The sequence below is a fragment of the Coturnix japonica genome, chromosome 9 (assembly GCF_054131305.1).
Source record: "Coturnix japonica strain WE chromosome 9, WE-NBRP24, whole genome shotgun sequence".
NCBI lineage: Eukaryota > Metazoa > Chordata > Aves > Galliformes > Phasianidae > Coturnix > Coturnix japonica.
In genome coordinates, this window is record NC_140671.1 from 29,549,887 (window position 1) to 29,569,183 (window position 19,297).

The following is a 19,297-nucleotide window of genomic DNA, read 5'->3' on the forward strand; positions in this document are numbered from 1 at the left end:
AGGGGGTTAACACTTTCCCAAGGCAGCATCTTCTGCCTTTGTCACACACAAAGGACACGGAGCTATGCCAGCCCTGCAAGGCACCCAGACATCTCAGCAGCACCATCTTGTGACTACTGCTGTTACTACTCAGTCCGTTTTCCAGGCTAGACTGGCTTATAAAAGGTGTTTCATAGCAGAATTAAATGCACGGGAGGAGCCTCACAGCTGGCCTGTTTCCTCTCCTATTGCTGAGCAAATCCAATTCAACTTCCAGCGCACGTACCCAAGAGCTGCGGGCAAATGGCAGCAAGGAAGAGCAGAGGTCACTCATGCACCTCCAGCACTAACCCAGGAGTAGCCTCACCTATTCAAGTGGACACGGATTTGGTAACCGATGGAGCATGAAATGCAGGCTGAGCTTCAGCACCTTCAGCAGGGAGGGAAAAAGGAAATTTTCTTTGGATTGAAATCAGTGATGGAGCAAAATATGGGTATTGTCAGACAGCTTAGCTGAGATCATCACTTCATGGCTGATAATTATCTCGTTCTCTTGGAAGGTATTGCTTTGCCTGTCTGCTCCATCCATTCCTTGTATTATCTATAGACCAGGAAACATTTCTGTTTGCATGATTACACAATGCCCAGCTTGGTTGGGGCTTCGTGGATAAATAAGGCCTCTATTGGCAATGCAGAAGTGTCATTGCTGACAAGGAGGAAGACAGTAGATGACAGATCTCTGTTACTTTTAATAGCATAAATAAAAACTCAGGGATTTAGGAGTCAAGAAGACAATCAGAGATTGAGCAACTCAACTTATTTGGTTTATCCAAGAGAAACAAATCATTCCAGAATACAGTACTTGATATACTCTTGATCACTTGGAATCCTTAAACCTAGAATGGATGCTGTTGTTTTCTTAAACAAAATGCAAACAGCTGAACAGAGGGAAAGGCTTCATGCCAAGTAACCAAATGAGACCCTCTGACATAGGCAGGATTTCTGGGACACTGGAGTGCAGCAGGTGCATGAGCAGATCACACATTTAATCAGTCTGGATACATACAGTTATCAGCAGCATGGTTCCAAAACACAGTCTTGTGCCTAACTTGCAATGTAATTACATCTTGGGAAAGAATCTTGCAGTTATTACATTTAGGTATAGGGCAGGAAGACAAAGAACGACTTATGCTTGCAAGCCATGTGACTGTATTCATACTAACCTTCCCTGGTCAACACAAAGCAATTCATGGACGCACGAGGGCAGTAAAACCCTTGCAAAAAAACACAGTGTCAGGGAGGGTTCGTATTTCTTCAGATTTCACGTCCCCTCTAGAACACATCTGTCTGTAAAAGGCTCATGCAGAACACCCAGGGCTCTTCCAGGCAACAGATAATTGCAGACAGCAGAGTAAACGTGACAACAGGCACGTCAAGGCTGGGTTTCCCTTTCAAAACACATGAACCACTGGTTTCCTAGCCCATCCTTCTGGCTATTTGTTCATGTCAGCAATTCAGAGCACAACGCAAGGTGCCAGTCAAGAGCAGAAAATGAAACAACCATTAACCCCTGCATCTGAGGGCTGCTCGACACTGCGGTCTCTGCAGCAAAAGGGGCTCAAAAGAGTGAATCAACACTCACAGATGTAATGAGCAGGAGAAACTCTGCCAAACTGCAGACATGAGAGGCCCTGACAGTTCAGTTTAGTTAGCAAATGGCACTTTTCATGCCTTAAGACAGATGGGGCAGATTTTCCTATACATACAGAAAAAGGGCTTCTGGACACTAACACCAAATTTACAACAGATGTACAAAAAGCTTGGAGAATACCACCATCTGGTTATCCATAGAGGAAAAGAAAAAGCAGAGTATTCTGGCAGCTAGTGTAGGACAAGGCAGGAATGCAAGCTTCAGCTCTCTGTTGTGGGTGCTCCACTGCTGCTCTAACCCTCATGAAAGCCTGTCTGCCAACCACTCCTGTTCACTGTGCAGCAACTGGAGTGAATTTACTGCTTCTTGATTTACAGTTCGAAGTTTCACTGCACAGACACCACATTTGTAATAATGGAAAGTGAGGAAGTTCACCACTTCAGCTCTTTAAAGTTTAGCACAGTTCAGGCTTGGTGTAAGCAATATTCAAGAGCAAGACAGTACCAGCCTTTCTTAGTTCTAATAAGCGTATTGCTTTTTAGCAGTACCAACAAATAGCCAGCTTGCAGCAGCAGCAGGGAGAAACGCGTGGAATAAACACAAACGAACCACATTTTTGGTTTAAAGAAGTAACATAAAGCCAACTTGCTCTTACTGGAACGATGGAGGCCGGGAGTCTCCAATGCCACCTGTCCTCTCAATGGGAGGTGGAAGGTCTGCGTGGCTCTCGGTGCACTGTGAGCCTGTGTCAGAGTGGGAGCTTTCAGCCAGGACCAGCTGTCAAGAGAAAGAAGAGAATTACACACACGTGTACAGGTTCCTCCACTCTGACATGTTGCTTTGCTACATACTCTGTGAGTACCTATGAGAGATAAGAAGAGAAGAAGTGCTCAGTGGAGTCAGGATACACAGAGCTCCTGTGAACACCACAGAATGCTGTAAATTCTCCCCAGTGCTGGTCAAACACATATGGGGAGTGTGAGTTATGGTTCAGTAGATGTGGTGGTAGTGGGCTAATGGTTGGACTGGATGACCTTAGAGATCTTTTCCAACCTTAACAACTCTGTGATTGTATGATTATGGGGAAAAAAAGCAGCATCAACCCCAGCCGCACAGCCAGGATCCAGCCCTGATAAATGGATTTCACCCACCACATTTCCCCTGCAGCTCTGTCTGGCAGCAGCATTTTATTAACACTTCTTTGCTTACACTGTGCTGCTGCTGCTCAGGCTGTGCAACAGCTGCTGGGCTGAACCCCAAAGGACTGTGTTTCAATGGGAAACGTGGATGACTTCTGTGTGGTTCACAAGGAGGAAGTTAATAAAAGCAGTGTGGAACTAATTGCAACTGTTGATTCAGTTCATTCCATCACACTGAGTGCTGTTTGCTCTGCAGCCAATGCCATCCCACCACAGCACTTGTAAGAAGGCAGCTGGACTCTGAAATGCAAACAAAGCTGACACTCCCAAGCAATGCCACCAAGCCAGGGAGCTCACAGTGTCAGGTTCATCTCATCACTGCTATCACTGTGCTGCAGTGAGTCCTTGAACCCATTGCTTCACCTCTCTTGATTTCCCTTTTCTCCTCCACACCACATTTGCTTATGCTTTTTTGCTTAATTATGGAGAAGGTTGCCTTTTATAGCACCCAGCACAACAAACCTGCTCAGACACGAAGGCAGCTCAAGGAACCAGCCTGGCCAACACTCATGGCTGAATATATCAAAAGAGAACCAGTCTGGGAAAGAGTGAACACTGGTGAGCTCTGCTCTCACATCTCATCTGCCTAAACACCAAGCAGTACATTGGTCTTCATTTAAAACATCAGAAAACAACCAGAATCTGCTCATGCTGATTTTCATTTGTGGCCTCAGTTACGTGCCAAAAGGCAACAATGCACTTTGCTGAGCATCACTTAGTGCTTCTACTGCCCCTGAGTTCTGTGTATGAGAGAAGACATCATGCTTCTATCCCCCAGCTCTAACTGCAGACACAGTGCCTAGAAGCTTAGTACACACAGGACAAGCGTTATCTGTTGGCACTTAGCTAATAGAGAAAGAGGGGAAAAAAAAGAGAGAGGAAGAAGGCTCTGACATCACTGCCAGCCAATAGGATGGTGCACATCCCCAGCAGCCAGTCAGGGAACTGCTCCCCAATGTCACAAAGCCTTCCTAAAAAAAGCAGTGAAGCGATGTGGGCTGGCAGGGGCAGGCAGCTGGCTCAGACCCGGCTGTGGCCACCAGCCAAGTCCTTCCTCGTTCCCAGCTTCCATCACGAGCTGGCCCTGCCCTGAGCAAGGAGAATGAGAAAACATTCTATGCTTGAATTTTACCTTCTGGCCTTTTTCTCCCCAAACCCGATTCCATCTCCAGCCATAAGTCACACAAGCCCATACTGGTGCCAAGCAGCACTTGCATCCATGCCAGTAATTACAAAGAATGGGAGGAAGCAGTTCCTAACAGCCACAGAGAATTCCAACTGTTGGATTCTATCGAACACACAGTTTGGTTTTCATGTTCTTTTACTTTGCCTTGAATCTTCAAATGCTCTTTATGGCCTTTTTATAACATCTGATCAGATGCAGTGAAGGAAATCAATGTTGTTTGCAACTCAATTGCAATTGGAACCAGAGGTTTGGGATCTTTCCTGCATCTCATGTTCACAGGGTGCAGAACCCAAACCACACAGGCTGCACGGCAGCGTAGAGCTGAAACCCTATTTAGAACTATACTGTCAGACAACGTTCATTTACATGTGACAAATTATGTCGTGGTTCTTACACAAACAGTAATGGAAGGCAGAATGCACTCACACCCTGTCCCAGAGCTCCAGAGAGCTGGTTAGTGAGGGCTCTGCAGCTCACATCTGTATTCCCTGCAGCACAGCCACAACTGAGCACACAGCTGTATGTCCAAAGAGGGCTGGAGCACCTGAGTGCACATCACACGACACTAAAATCACTGCATTTTGCTCAGGTGGCAGAAAGATGGACTGATCATTGCCCTGTACAAAGCAAAATCCGCTTCTGTGGGAATACATGAACGTCTTATTCAGTGCTTCTACAAAGCAAGGGGAACTTGGTAGAGAAGGAGTGCACTGAAAGGGTCTAGAGATAAAGATTATCAGGAGGGCAGGCTAAGACAACACATGCAAGGAAACGAAGAAAAGGGCAGGAAGGCAAAATGTCCAAAGCAAAGCAGGCAGTGGAAAAAGCTGATGAGGGCCAGTGTTGCTGCTCAGCATCCTGAACCATTTACACTGAAGGGCGCTGTGTGATTTAACACACTTGGCCAAAGGGAAAGGAAGCAGGGAGGGGAAGTTCGGGTGCTATGTCTGGAGCTGCATGCAGCAAAATTAAAACACTATGCTAATGAGAAGGGAAGATCTGTATCAACAGCAAGATTCATCCTTTGCTACTGCAAAAAATGAAAGCAGATCCATCAGGCCAGAGATTGATGGCAACCCCAGATACGAGCTGTTATTTTGGCACAGAAATACCTACTCTTCCCTTACTCCAGAGCAAACTGAATGAGATTTCCATCAACAAATGGCATAGCAGAACAACGAGACATCAATCACAGCAGGGTGCAAGCCTCCCTTCCCTGAGACCCATTCCAAAATCAAAAGGATGAGATGCGGAGGAGAAGAACAAGCAGGACACAGGAGGGATGGGGAAGAGGTCCAAATACCTAATGAGGAGCACTGATTCCAATTCAGTGCTAATCTAACCATGCACTGAGTTCCAGGGCAGCAAAAGTAAGCAGCGACTAAAGACCTGCAGATCCTTTCCTGAACGTTTTCCCCCTATGGAAATCAGTCCTGCATGTGACACTAAGATCAAAGTGCCCACCTATGACAAATAGAAGGATTCAAATGTCATTAAAAAAGATGAAACTCAAATTTCTCAACATCAGTCATCTTGAGAACTTCAAAGTAGTCACTGCATCAGTGAAGAGAAGAGTTGGGGGGAGGAGATGGCTAAGCTATATTGGATGTACTTAGCGTTCCAATTATAAGCATGTTGTCTGGATGAGAAATATACATCTATACACTGCAATAATTTACAGTGAGGATGACAAACACTGATGGTTTGTGAAAGAATTCCAAGCTATCTGCTACTAGGAGATGTACATATTGTAATGATGAAGACTCACATCCATCACGTTGGAAACCTAACAAGGAAACAGCCCTGCCCCAAACATGGTCTTTCTAAAAGGTAAAAACCAACTCTGCTTGCTCTAAAACATATGGCTCAATTAACTGCTCAGTCCCAATAGGATATTAAAGGGCTCCAAACTGTGAACAATTAACTCACAGGAAGATTTACATAAGATTTCCCCAATAATCAGCAGCAAATAGAGGCAGATAAGCACCGCAATGGGATGAATGTTAGTGTGGACAAAGAAATGTGGAACTGGTAACACCAGACAGGCACAGATGCTTCAGCTGATGGTTCAGCAGAGGGAAGAGAAACCCTTGCTACCATCACCCACCCTGCTGCTGTGCCCACTACAGACAGCACATACACAGGCATGGGCTGACTTACCCAGGACACCACTCTTCCATTGAAGCAAGGCAGCTTTGCGTTGTCATCCGAGATCTCCTCCTTCACCACCCTGCAAGAAAAAGAAACAACAGCAACAGAAAGAAAGTCAAGAGGCTGAAATGATATCACATCAGAATGAGATGCTGCTATGGGCTACCAAGGCAACAGTAAGGAACCTCAGGGCCTGTCAGCCCACAGACAGCACTCTGTCTGCTGGGCTTTCCATGCAGCATGGTGGCCCCACTCTGCCATGCCAGCTAAGGCAGAAGGTGTGCACAGTCACTAACGAGGCATTAAGAGAATGCATTCATTTGCAACCCCACTGATTCCAGCTTGGCTTCTCACCAGCACCGCAGAGCTCAGCTGTCTGCTCCCAACAGCCTCCCTTGGGTGGAAGCAAACTCCACAAAATAAGTTTATTTGCACGTCGTTTTATTGCCAACTTTTATAGCTGCTTAGAAAAACAAAAGCAAATGTTTGACACGGGTCCTCCAGGAGGGCTACCGGAGCTTTGCTGTCTTTGCAATCCCCACCTCACCTCAGGGTAACAGTGACCATTTGGCTCTGAGAACCTCCCAGCATTAAAGAAGCCAACCCAAAGTCTCTCCGACTCAATGCAAGGCTGTGGTTCCACAACCACATTTTCCTTTATTTATGTTTTGGTCTTTCTTGTTGCTGCGTAGAAAAAAAAACAACCACAATGGCCACAAAGTAACTGGGTATGTATAGAAGGGGGTCAGATTGAGAGAGAGGAAAATAGAACCAAAAAGGAAGGAGGAATGAGGAGACCAGAGCCAACAGTTTCTTTTCCAATGATTTCTTTTGGCAAATTAGGGATAAAGGACCATTAATTTTTGCACTTTCTCTTCCATTCTTCTTTCAGCATCATTTTCTCTCTCTGCAGGTATTTGCAGCATTAATGGCTTGCAGTTCAATATTAGACAGTCTTCACCCCACTCTTTTTATTGGAAAAAAAAAAAGCTTTAAAATATCCATTTAACCCTCAGAGCATCTGTTCTCCCTCCCTTCACCTTTTGGCCATACAGAACAGATAACGAATTTCCAGCACTATTTTTAGTTGTTTATAACTCGACTCTACAGAGGCAATTAAGAGCAGCTCCACTGAAATCAACACTGGGTGCTTTAAACAGCCCTGAGAATTCAGTGAAGCTCTCACACCTGTAATTCCAGAGCTGCAAGCTGTGTGCAGACAGAGGATTTCAGCTTGGCACAGATCTCCAGCCCCAGTCTGAAATGCAGACGTTACCTTTTGTGTTTCAGTCCTGGAGAGAGCATTCAACAAAGACTCAATAATGGGACTGGAGAAAAAGGTGCTGCAATCATTTTATCTTGACAGCTGCGTGTTTGGAATGACACCATCTCCTGTTTTAAAGATAAGGACACACCAATTCCTGCAACCCACAACCAGAAGTTCCGCACCAAGCCATAAGACACAAGGATTAGCACTTGGAAGATGCTGCCTGTGAGATCCTGGGGGTCCTTTTGCACCTGACACATTCAGCAGCACTCAGGATGTCCCTGCAGAGGTCCAGTTGTCCTCCTTGATGGACAACCAGTCACCCACTCCTCAATGCACCCTGCCATGGCATCAGCTTTCTGCTGCAGCTAAGGGGAACGACTTCAGATCTGTTGCAACTCCAACTACTAAATATAGCCTGGAGCTATGAGGCAAGAGGACAACTGACTGTAATCCCAGCTTGCTTTGGGTAGCAATGAGCAGTGCCAAGAACATCCAATGCAGCAGCAGCCACTAATTTCAAACATCACTGTTCTGCAAATCATGACTTGCACTACAGCAGCAGCCCCTTCCAGCTCTCAGGGAGGGGATAAGGGAGCAAAGGGCTTTGTAATTTGGAACCACTCAAACCAGCAGCACAAGGTGAAACACATCCCCTGCTCACACACAGCAAGAGCATCCCTGCAAAAGAGGGGATGCTTGTTTCCTCCTGGCAGCAGCTGGCAAGGTTGGGATGAGTGCATCCTTGTTCCAGCACATACAACATTCTGCTTGAATTAGGTTAGAAACTACTCAGAGTCAGAGCAAACAGAGCAACAAACGCTACCCAGAGCTCCTAACCATCAAATCTGAGTGGACATAGACTTGAGAAAGAGAATGTGCAAGAAAGGGTGTGGATGTGCAGGGAAGAGGAGGGGGAGCTCTCAGAAGCTCACATCCTCTGCTTTATTTGCCTTAGAGGAGAATTCAGGACTAATTACTAAACGAAACAATCACTGCTGGTAACAGCCCCTCCTTCCTTGTGCTTCCTGGAATTGTGTCTAGATTCTCTGGCATTGCTCCCAGCCTCTCTGCACTAAAAGGTGCTTCTGCCTTCACCAAATCCAGCTTTCTTCATCTCCCAACACCTCACCTGCCTCAGTGACAGGCTCACAGCATCACCTCCCTGCACCCTGCTGCCTTCTTTTCTCCAAAGAGGATTTTAGCCCTAGCACCAAGACCAAGGGATGTTCAGGCTTAACCTTGCTCTCATCCCTCTGCCAAGCTGCTTGCTGCCTCAGAAGATATGCTGACTTCTTCCTAAGAACCCCACAAACCTCCCATTCGTAACCCTGCAGATAATAAGCTATCAAGCACTGATTTGAAGTGCTCACTCAGAAGAGTGAGGATAACGAGGCAGCTGCCCTGTGCTCAGTGCACACCACAGCTGCATGGCACACACAGGTTCTGAGCCTGGAGAGCACAAACAGCAGAGCAGTTTTTGCTTCCCTTTGCCAGAACCTCTGCATAAAACCACAGTGTTATTTATCACCACAGGTTAATAAGTACCATGCCACAGAGTGCACATCTAATAGACCTTAGGAGCAGATTAAACCCATTTTGTCACTGTGATCCTAATCAAGTCTTCCCTTAACTCTTTCTTACCATCCTTTATTGATGGGAGATGGAGGAAAGCAGCTTCATTCACTATTCTTTATTACTTGCTAGGAGACCCTCAGACAGCAGGTGAAGGAATTAAGCCATTTGTATTGTACACTGACTGACTCCAGTGACCACAGTGAAGGTAAGAGACCGTTCAGACATCAGTTCTGGTTTGTAGCATCATGGAATCATGTAGGTCAGAAGAGAAAATCAAAGGTCACCCATTGCCACTTCCTGCCCAATGCATGTCCCACTGCCCAGGGCCACATCTCTTCTAATTCTGAGCATCTCCAGGTATGGAGACTCCATCTCTTTGGGCAACACGAGCCTGTACTTATGAAGCAGCAGTTTTCCAAAGGTGTTTAAAATCAGTAAAACCATAAGTAATCTTAAGTCCACATCTGCAATGAGTTAATACTAAGATTGCACTCTACCAATGCTAGCTGGTGGCTTTGCAGAAGCTCTGCTGACTTCAGCAGCCATAAGGAAGCGTTGTTAAAACCCTTTTGGAAGAAGCTCCTTCTGAAGATGGGTCAAATCAACCCCTCCACTTTTCCTGGAAAATACATAAACTCAATGACAGAGTTAAATGGAAGGAGGGGATGATAAGTCAACCAGCAGAAAAAAAGCTTATAAATGGAAGGAGAAAGCAACATCACAATCCTTAAGCCAACTGTCTCACCAGTGTTAATGAATCGATTCTTGCAACTGTCCCACATGACAGACACATATTATCAGCTCCGCCACAAAGAAGTCACCATACAAAGGGACGAGTCAGCAGAATGATGAAGCAAATCCAGATTTCCAGGCCTCTGTCCACTGCCTTAGTAATAAATAATAATTCAACCATCCCCCATAAAATTAAGTAGTTCTTGAAAGCAACCTAGGAAAAACACTGTTAAAGAGATCCTTCTGCCAGCAGCAAGCTGGTTGTGGAATGCCCATTGGAAACATCTGGCTTGGATTTTGCTTTCCCCAGGGTTCAATTATCTTCAAAACTCACTCTCCAAACAGTGCTGGCGGATGGCACTCGTGCAGTGCCCAGGCAGGGATGCAGCCTGCTGTGAAGCTCTGCAGCCAAAGCCAGGCCACCACCACCTCCCATATAGAGAGCTGCATCCCAACTCATTGCAGTGCTGCAGTTTCCAACCCAGGTGCCACTCTCCCAGCCAGCCCCGAAGCTGAAAGATGAGGTTCATGAAGCTTTTAGCTTATGATTAACAGCTATCAGCCCCCCCGGAAGGCAGCAAGAGACTGCATGGCATGTAAGGCTCTGTGCAGTTCCACTATCAGATAAAACTGATAAAATATTATTGTATGAAAGAAACAGATTTTGGTAATGTGTGTTATATCAACCGTTCTGTGTAACCACGGGACATGCCAGCAGCTCCAGACTTCTCATTACAAGTACTCCATTCATTTTCAATGAAAGTGCAATTGTGGTGTCAGCTGTCAACCAACACAAGAACAAGAAATGCTAAACACACACCAGAGCAAGTCATGATAAGAATCAATTCTTATTCATCTGTGACACGCTCCCTTTTGTGTGCTCTTGAAAGCGACTCATTATAATAATAAAGCTAAATCAAAAAATATCCACAAGTGCTAATCAATACCTCATTGAACAGTGACTTACAGGCAGGCTCACCTAACTGCTAACGAGGAGCTAATGCCAATCACATTATTCATATGTGGTTCCAGTGCTCCCAGGCTCCAGATACCTGGGAGAGAAAAGAAGCTATTCATGAGTTTATTGAGTATGGTCCCCATGCAGAAACCTCAAACACTTAATAGAGATAATATCTCTCTCCCCTAGGTTATTTGTCTAGACATGTTTTAATGAAATGGCATAATTCTGGTCACTGATGTGGTGAAAATCATTGCATTTATTCTCATCAGGTCTTTTGGTGCATGCCAGGGATGTGCTGTGAGGAGCATAGGACGTACACTTGCTCCCTCCAGAGCTGCACAGGGACAGCAAGGTGCAGGCTCCCAGCTCTGTGCTCAACTCCACACCACGTGCAAAGCAGCAAATCTCCCACAGAGCTGTGCAGAAAGCTTTGCAATCCCTGTGCAGCCTTAAAGTGACACACAGATCAACCCTATGCACAGTTCCCAATGAGTCCCCAAGGCAGCCCAGGAATGGTACAGTGTAAATCCACCTTGTCGCTGCTGCAGTTATCCAGCACATGGCCTGAATAGTCTCCATGGTCAAAGTGTTCAGGAATGCAGATCACAAGACAAAGTTGTACCTGTCCCTTTCTAAGCCCCTTTTCCCCTTAGGAACAAATACAGCCTCTAACGTTTTGGTGGGACTGCAGCACTGTGAGATGAGCTGGCAGCGTAATGAGAAGCTGGATCAGACCTCTTCCATTCAAGATTCCACCTACACCTCAACTTCAAAGAGGAACTGGGCCTACAAGTTTGGTCAGGAATCAAAAAAGAGAGCTGCAATTTGTCATAAAACCCAGTCTTTAGAGGTGTGCCCATATGGGACAGCGATTGCTCACCACCTTCTAAGATGGGGTGGGACATGCAAGCACTCCAAAATGGGGATGGAGATCTGACACTATGCCCATGTTAAGGAGTGCCCAGCAGCTGGCAGAGCATCCTGATGCAGGAGCTGCTTGTTCCTGGCCTGCCCAACTCTGCCCCTTTGGTTCTCCACTTCCTTCAGGATTTGCTTCAGAGGCTGCTGAGAAAAACAGCAAGATAAAAGCTGTTCAGAGTTCATGCATCACAGGGAAGGAATTGAACCTCTTCCATATGCAGAAGGGACAGCAAGCAAAATGCAAAGATTTCATTCCCAACCTGCCCAAGCCCTGGTACATTTGACTTCTAAATGAATACTTGTAGGTTTAAACATAGAATGCAATAGAACCTCTGCCTTAATTTACCAGTAAATAAAGCTCAGGGCATTAGTATGGAATAGAGAGGGGAAACACGGGGCCAATTACTTTATTTATTTAAAGCCCTGCGAAACAAAAAGTAGGCTCTCATTATCCTGGCACCATACAGTATGAGATAAGCCTTCTGCAGGGAAAACCATCGTCTAAAAGGCGAGATGAAAGGCTCATTGCAGCTGCAGGATGTGGCAGAGCACTGCAGGGCTGACAACGCGGGGTCCTGCAAAGGATCTGCAAAAGATCTCTTTCCCAATCCTACCTGAGAAGCAAAAGCTGTTGCCATATCAGGTTGAAACTAATGAGAAGAGCCCGAGTTCTTATTGCAGTGTTTGCAAGCACCAAAATCCTATTTGCCAGCTAAGCCACAACCCGCAGCACACAGCGGTTTTTCACAGGTCAGACTTCCCATGGGCTCAGCATCAACAAACATGGGAATGCTGCAGTAGGTGAAGTGCTGAGTCTGATCTTGTTGCAGCTTTTGCTACAAAACCCATCCAAAGTGGCTGAACAGCTCCAACTCCTCCAACCCGCACCATCAAACTTGAAAAGCTTCTTGAGCTGTCCAGCCCCTGTTTCTGCAGGACACACAGGCAGCATCTCTCAGAGTAAAGCTCTGCTTTGCCATTCCCTCATTCTGCTTTCCCTCAGCACACAGCTTGGCTGAGCCAGATAAGGGCTCAGCAGTTCTGGGATCCACTCTGCTGTGGCCAAGTCCTATCTCTGCTGTGCTTACCAGCAGTTAGCAACCAACAGAGGATGATACCCTAATTAGCGATCCCTGGAGTCTATAGAGAAAAGAAAGCTCTTAAGAAGAGATACTATGTGTGTGAAAGAGGTGAAACTTTGTGTCTGGCAATGCTTTCATTTGGTAACACTTAGCTTATAAGGAAAAGAAGGACCTGCTATCATCTATGTTCATGTAATGCCATGAGTGTTCGCACATGTTCCAGCTGTATGCCACTGCAAATCCACTTCCTGATCTATATGACATTACTCCAAAGACATCAAACACATACAGCCTTTCATTATGATACTCAATCTGCTGCTGGGAGCTCACAGTGCCCCAGTTACCAATGGACACAGAGTGGGCAGCCTTGGCAGCAGCTTGGAACTCAGACAAATCCCTGCTGCCATCATTCCTAAAAGCCATCAGCTAATGGAAGAAAGGGACAATACGAGCTACAAGTTCCTCTTTCATTTAAGGACAAAAAGCAAGACCTCATCTTTAAAAGGAGAGGTGCTACGCCTTCATGGATTTCTCCCCTTGCTGCCATTTTGCCACCCTGTGTCAATATATTCCCACTTAGTGCATCGAGATTTATCCAGCTGACAAAAACCTTACTATTCCCAAGAGATCTCTGGGCTGTTCCCCAGAGCCAATACAACGCAATCATCCCTGCTCCCAAACACACTGAGCTGCACTTTGGCCTCAGTTCCCTACACCGCCCTCACCCAGCTGAAAAGCTTTCCTATTGCTCAGTGGTTATCAAAGCAAACGACAGCACAATGCAACTCCTTTACCCACCAGCTGAAAAACCTGCCGTGTTTACTCCAGCTTCATTACACGCTCACACCTATCACATCAGTGTCACCACGGTAATTAAAGCAGTCTGAAAAAGCTAGCAGCAAATAGGAGCCAATTAAGTGCCTAGCCCAGGGAACAGGTCCTTCCCAGCATTTAGGTTGAGATACAGAGCCTTGAGGAGCCAAGGCTTCACATGCACAGCCCAAACAAAGAGCACACAGCCAGATGAACTGCTGCATTCAGGAATGGCAGAACACAGCAGGAGTGATTCTCCTAACGGGAGCTCACACTGCACCAGTACGGTGAGGGCAACACCAGTAGGATGAGAGTAATATTCACCCCTTTGTCCTTTCCCCCCCTAAGAAGGGAGCACTTGTGTGCACCTGGGGGACTTGCAGGCCAAGGACATGAGCAGCTGGGGATGCTCCCAACAACAGCCCATTAAGGAGAGGTCACTCTGCCCTTATTTTCTTCCTGCCAGGGGAAAGGCCCAGCTCTGTCTGCACTGCCTGGTTTTGGTAGCACAAACTGCAGTCAGCCTGGCACTAAAAATGCAAAGCTGCCCTGCAGCAAAGGATAATTCACAGTAGCATTATCTTCAATTCGCTGGCTTACTGTTAATTTGGACTGAGCAGAAAGGGGGGGGGGAGTGTGTTAGCAAAGACAAAAATAAGCAGATGACAAATTTGCTTATTAACCACATTGAATGAGAGATATATTAAAAAAACTCGAAGGAAGGAGGGGGGGATGAAAAGCGGGATGTAAAAGAAGCAGGAGCTGGAACAGCATGGCTAATGTCAACCATGAAACGCAACCCCTGCTGGGACAATTTGAAAGACAGAAGAGGCAGGCTTTCCAGCATTAACTATTTGATTGCTCTCCTTCAGATGCATCTATCTAATATCACATGGGGAACAGGACTCCCAGCTACCCTACAGATCACTCTCAGAAGCTCAAGACCTGAAATAGCACTGAGAACAACAAATACATTCACTCTGCTTTGGAAACCATTCATTCAAAGCTGATGAGGACACGCTGCATGAGACAATGCAAAACAAATCATACACCCACTGTAAGCAAGCCCAACACAAGCCATTGGGCTGCTATTTAGCTTACCTTAATTCCAAACATCCAAAGCTCTTTGGAAGGCACACTCTGTACCATTTCAGGTTTGTTTTCTAGTTGCACTGAAGTCAATGAGGGTTTTTGCATAAGCTGAATGAACTTTTCAAGCATGTCTACAAGCATCACACTTGCTCAGCACTCTGTGATGACCACATACCCCCACCTTTCCCCCATGACATCAGGAATCCTGCCTCTCCTTTTGATGAGCAGCTCTTCATCACCAGTTAAAGCAGCACAGCTGGCCCACAGCCTCCTCCATATTCATGTTATCTCTGCTTTCTGCAGCACCTGCATCCTGCCATCACCTGCTGCTGCTGCACAGCTCCTTCTCCTGCTAAGAGCAAGATGTAATTAGTGTCAGACACTTCTTTGCATCTCCCTTTCCTAATAAGGACAAATGTTGTCATACATCCCTTCTGCTTCCTCAGCCCTGTACTCAGCAGTCTCCAGGCTCATTTAGTTTTGTTCCATTTCTTGTACCTTTCTTCAGGTTTTGTCAGTTTGGGTCTATAACCAAAATAGGTCACAAGAAATAAACATGCTGACAGCAGCCCCAGAAGTCTTTGTATTGGCAAATGATTCTTGTTTTTTTACCTGCAATTTTAAGAATCCCACCACAACAGTAAATTCAACAGAGGGTATTACACAGATAGGGATAGAAGGATTGCAGAGCTGGTCATTGCAAAGAGCTTCTATTGAAACAACTGTAACAGAACAGCAGTGGGTGGGGATGGGAGGGACAGCCTCTGCCATCCAGCTAAACAAAAGGAAAGAAATCTGATAAGATACCATGAGTTGTACTGGTACATTTCTGTGCATGCAAACTCAATGCTTGGGTCAGTTGGCAGCAAGGCTTGGCTTACTTAGAAGACCTTACAAATGGGAACTGAAACCCAAAAGATAAAACCTTGTATTTGTAAGAGTCTTGGGCATGTAACTGTAATGTGTTTACAGTCTCCTCCAAAGGTACAACTCGTGCATAAACTAAATGAGGCATGAGTTTAAATGGCTGCAATATCAGGGGCTGGATCATTTTACTCAAGGTCAAATTCAAAGGAGATGGAAGAGAGAAAAACAGAAGCCAGACCTCAAATCCCAAACCAGTGCCTTCATCTGTGCAGTCATTCTCTTCATATTGCAAAGGGAAAGAGAAAGGAGATGAGGAGGTTTGTCCATAAGAAGACTAGAAGAAAGTTTGAGAGACTTCCCCACCTAGAAATGCTGCTGGTGCTGAGAGCATGTCCAAAGTGCAAGGTCCAAAGACACCACTATCCATGGGTCACACAGCCTGCATCCAGGGGGCCGAGACACTAATTAACAGCAGCAGAAAAGCAGAGACGTGTCTGCTTTGTCTCTTTTTCTAATCATCTGCATCACTACGATTGAAATTAACAGGTAATATTCAGTTGACACATAGAGTCAAAATATTTTTTCCCATCTCTTTATACTTTAAACCACAGCTACAAGGTTTCAATGGAAGAAACAAGTAACAGCTCCATCCCCTTAGGATCCCCTCCTGTAATATTCTAGATATCTACATGCTGGAGCATCTAACTAGGATTTCTCTAACATATCATCTAATCAAGGCCAGAGAAAGAACCAAAACCCATCATTATTTCCTGAAGTAACCCTCATGTCAGTGGCTTACACTCAACATGGAGATAACCCACAACATGGGGCAAATATTTAGGTCATTCCTTCCTGAAGCACTGTAAATTCCTCTGTGTTTGCTCAGCAGCTTGTCTCAGTCAATTAAACTCCAGAGCAGAAATGGGAGGACTGGGCTCCAGCAGCCTGCACTGAGAGCTGGGACCCCAAAGCAGCATCAGTAAAATCACCAGTCGCATCCTTCCTCCATATACTCATTAAACCAGCAGTTGCTGCTTAATTCATTTAGATAATGTCATTCTAGTGGCAGCCCAAACCAAACGCCCTTTGCTAAAAGGCAAGCAGTAACCAGGTGGAAAAAGCACAGCTATACATCAAAGGTATATGACGTACATTTAAAATCTTCTCTCAGATCCGACACTTAAGGGAGCTGAAGGCCAGAGGAAAATCCAGAGCTGTATGCACATACCATCTCTCCCTGCTCTCTACCTCAGCAGTGATATTCCTGATACCCATTTGGCATTTTGCAGTTGTGAAAGGAGTTCATTTCCACCACATTACATCCCCAGACATGCACACAGAGGACAAAACTGGACAAAAATATCCTGCAAAATAAAGATGGTTACAGATAGAAGCAGCATGGATACCTAACAAATGGCTCATGTGCTTTCACATAACACTGTACTTACACTACACAGGGCAGTTTCCATCCAGAAGCTGACTGAAGTTTCAGTGCAAATGGTTAAGTTTTACCTGAAGGTTATTCTCATGTTTGTGTAAGCAAGAAAAAATTAATACCTTAAAAGGGTCTCCTAAGGAGAGAGCTGGATGCAGCTCTTGGACTCACTCCGGCCAGCAGACCTGACCTCTTCATATTTTACTCTGGGAGAGGTTCACCCATCTGCCAATTTTTGGAGGGTGTGTAAGGGGAGGAATGTTTGTTCTTGTATGATCTGCAAGTAAAAGGGGGTCAGGAAGCAGCTGGAGCTGCCATGAGCTCAGAGAAATCACGTTACTACCAACAGATGCTCCCTCCCTCGTGCTTTTTCACTTCTGCTTTCTCACCAGGTCTGCTTCAGCCAAGGATTGACCACCCCACCACTGCACTGGTGGCTGCTATCTGCACCCTGGGCAACACACACACATCTGCTTGGAGAACCACAGATGGACACTGAGTGTCATTCTATTGGGAAAGGACATTCTTGCGACTTCCAAACATTTTATTACCAACAACATGCTCTTCAATGGATATTTGATTCAATTACCATTCAGCTTCCAACTGTCACACCAGCTTTGTGAGCTCAGCTAACAATACAGGCCAATTTAAAGGCAGCATTCACCACTCAATCTTTGAACAAAAGGAAAAATGAGGCAAAATAACCTGTCTTGGAGCGCTCAAGTAAGCAAACAAGACTGCGTTTCTTAACGCTTAATGGTGAGATTTCTGGGTATGGTTCTTCTAATGTCACTGAAAGGAGAATTAAACCTACCCTGAATGATTGTGAAAAAACAACACTGTTTTGCTGCGACAGGAAAAACAGACGAGTTGAATCATCTGCCCAGAGCCAGTACCCCAGCCAAGTGAATGAAAGCAAACACTGATTAAACAAACACTAAAAGTGATATTGGAGATTTTTGCTCCCCCTTTCTATTTTCCCCACCCACTTAACTCAGTTTCTCCTGCCTGAAAACAGTCGGTTCTTTGCACATAATGCAACCCCACACAATTCTAAGCGAAGATCTGGTTTAAGCACAGCTATAAGTGTGTTTTTCTCATTAGCTACACATAGAGATTTCAAAATGCTGGCAATGGAAGGCTACAGCACTCTGACATTTACTCCAGGCTGCCAGAGCAGAGGATTCATTTACAGATCAACACCAGCTTAATTACTCACCCCCATGGTATTCTGTAATATCACAATCAAAGCACAGAAAGCAAAACACGAGGCTGCTTCCTTTACCTATAACATAACCAGAGAAAAGATAACAGTCCTTGATATGGCAAGTAATTACCTGATAAACTGTACCAGAGAAGATTGCTGCTCGGCACAGTGCAGCAGTTTACCAACATCAGCTTTAGTAAATAACAGAGGAGTCCCTATGTGAAAAGAATGCAAACAAAGGAGTAAATTGAGAGAGACTGTATGGCACAAGCAAGCTTTAAAACAAACACCACAGCACAATGGCAGGACCAAGTAATAGCAATCTGTATCAATTCAGTGCTATGTCCTCTGTCACCAAAAGGCATCCACCTCTTCTCCATTACTCAGTACAGTCAAACTACCCCCAAACACTCCAGCAAAGGACTGGCAACAGAATGGTGTGCTCAGTGCACAGCAGGCTGAGTCCTGCTGGAAGAAGGGCCCTGTTGGATGTCCTAGAACAAAGCACAGATCACACCTATCTGCAGCCATTGCTCACCAAAAGCACAGTGCTGCCTTGTTGTGCCTTCTCAAGTTCTCTTTGGGTCCTTGCAGTTCACAGGTGGTGATGCTGAAGGAAAAACTGACCTTGGGATCCTCAGGGCAGGGCTGAGCTCAGCAGGTGCTCACCAAACAGCTTCCTTGCTCTTCTATTCTTCCCAAACCAAACCCTGAAATCTCAGCATTTTAAAGCTAGAAGATAAGTGCAGCAGTACATGTATAAGGCTAAGTAAACACCTGCTAAGAAAGAAGATCAGGGTTTCATGGCTTTAAGATACTTGGCCTTAAACCTGGCTTCATTCAGGACTGGATGTCAGCACCTCTTACACCACTCCACATTTCGAGGATAACACTGCTCCATTCCAGCTTCCCATAAACACAGAGAGAAAAGACCCACCTCTGCACTGAAGTTCAACCCAAAACAAGTTGCCCTTTTGCAAACACAAAAGGAGGTGCCTCCTTCTGAATATAAGCTGCAGTTTCCCCATTCACAAGGCAGGTGTGAACGCAACTCCCTGCTGTAATAGCAAGCATTCATCCTACACGTTTCCCCCATGATGTTAAAATTGGACCATGCAGCTCTAAGGACTACAACGTATGGTGAATTACACGAGCTCTGCCCCACCTCATCTACCA

The 19,297-nt window shown here is 45.5% G+C and overlaps 1 protein-coding gene across 3 annotated transcripts in view; it reads right to left on the bottom strand.

The window, feature by feature from the left end:
* DVL1 (dishevelled segment polarity protein 1) overlaps positions 1 to 19,297 on the bottom strand; it is a 48,241-nt gene that overhangs the window by 22,255 nt on the left and 6,689 nt on the right. For all 3 annotated transcript variants that reach the window (XM_015882134.3, XM_015882137.3, XM_015882135.3), the window contains exons 2-3: positions 6,176 to 6,245; positions 2,286 to 2,407 (exon numbers count right to left, since the gene is read on the bottom strand). In XM_015882134.3, coding sequence (XP_015737620.1) covers positions 2,286 to 2,407; positions 6,176 to 6,245 — 192 coding nt within the window. The remainder of the gene's footprint in view (positions 1 to 2,285; positions 2,408 to 6,175; positions 6,246 to 19,297) is intronic.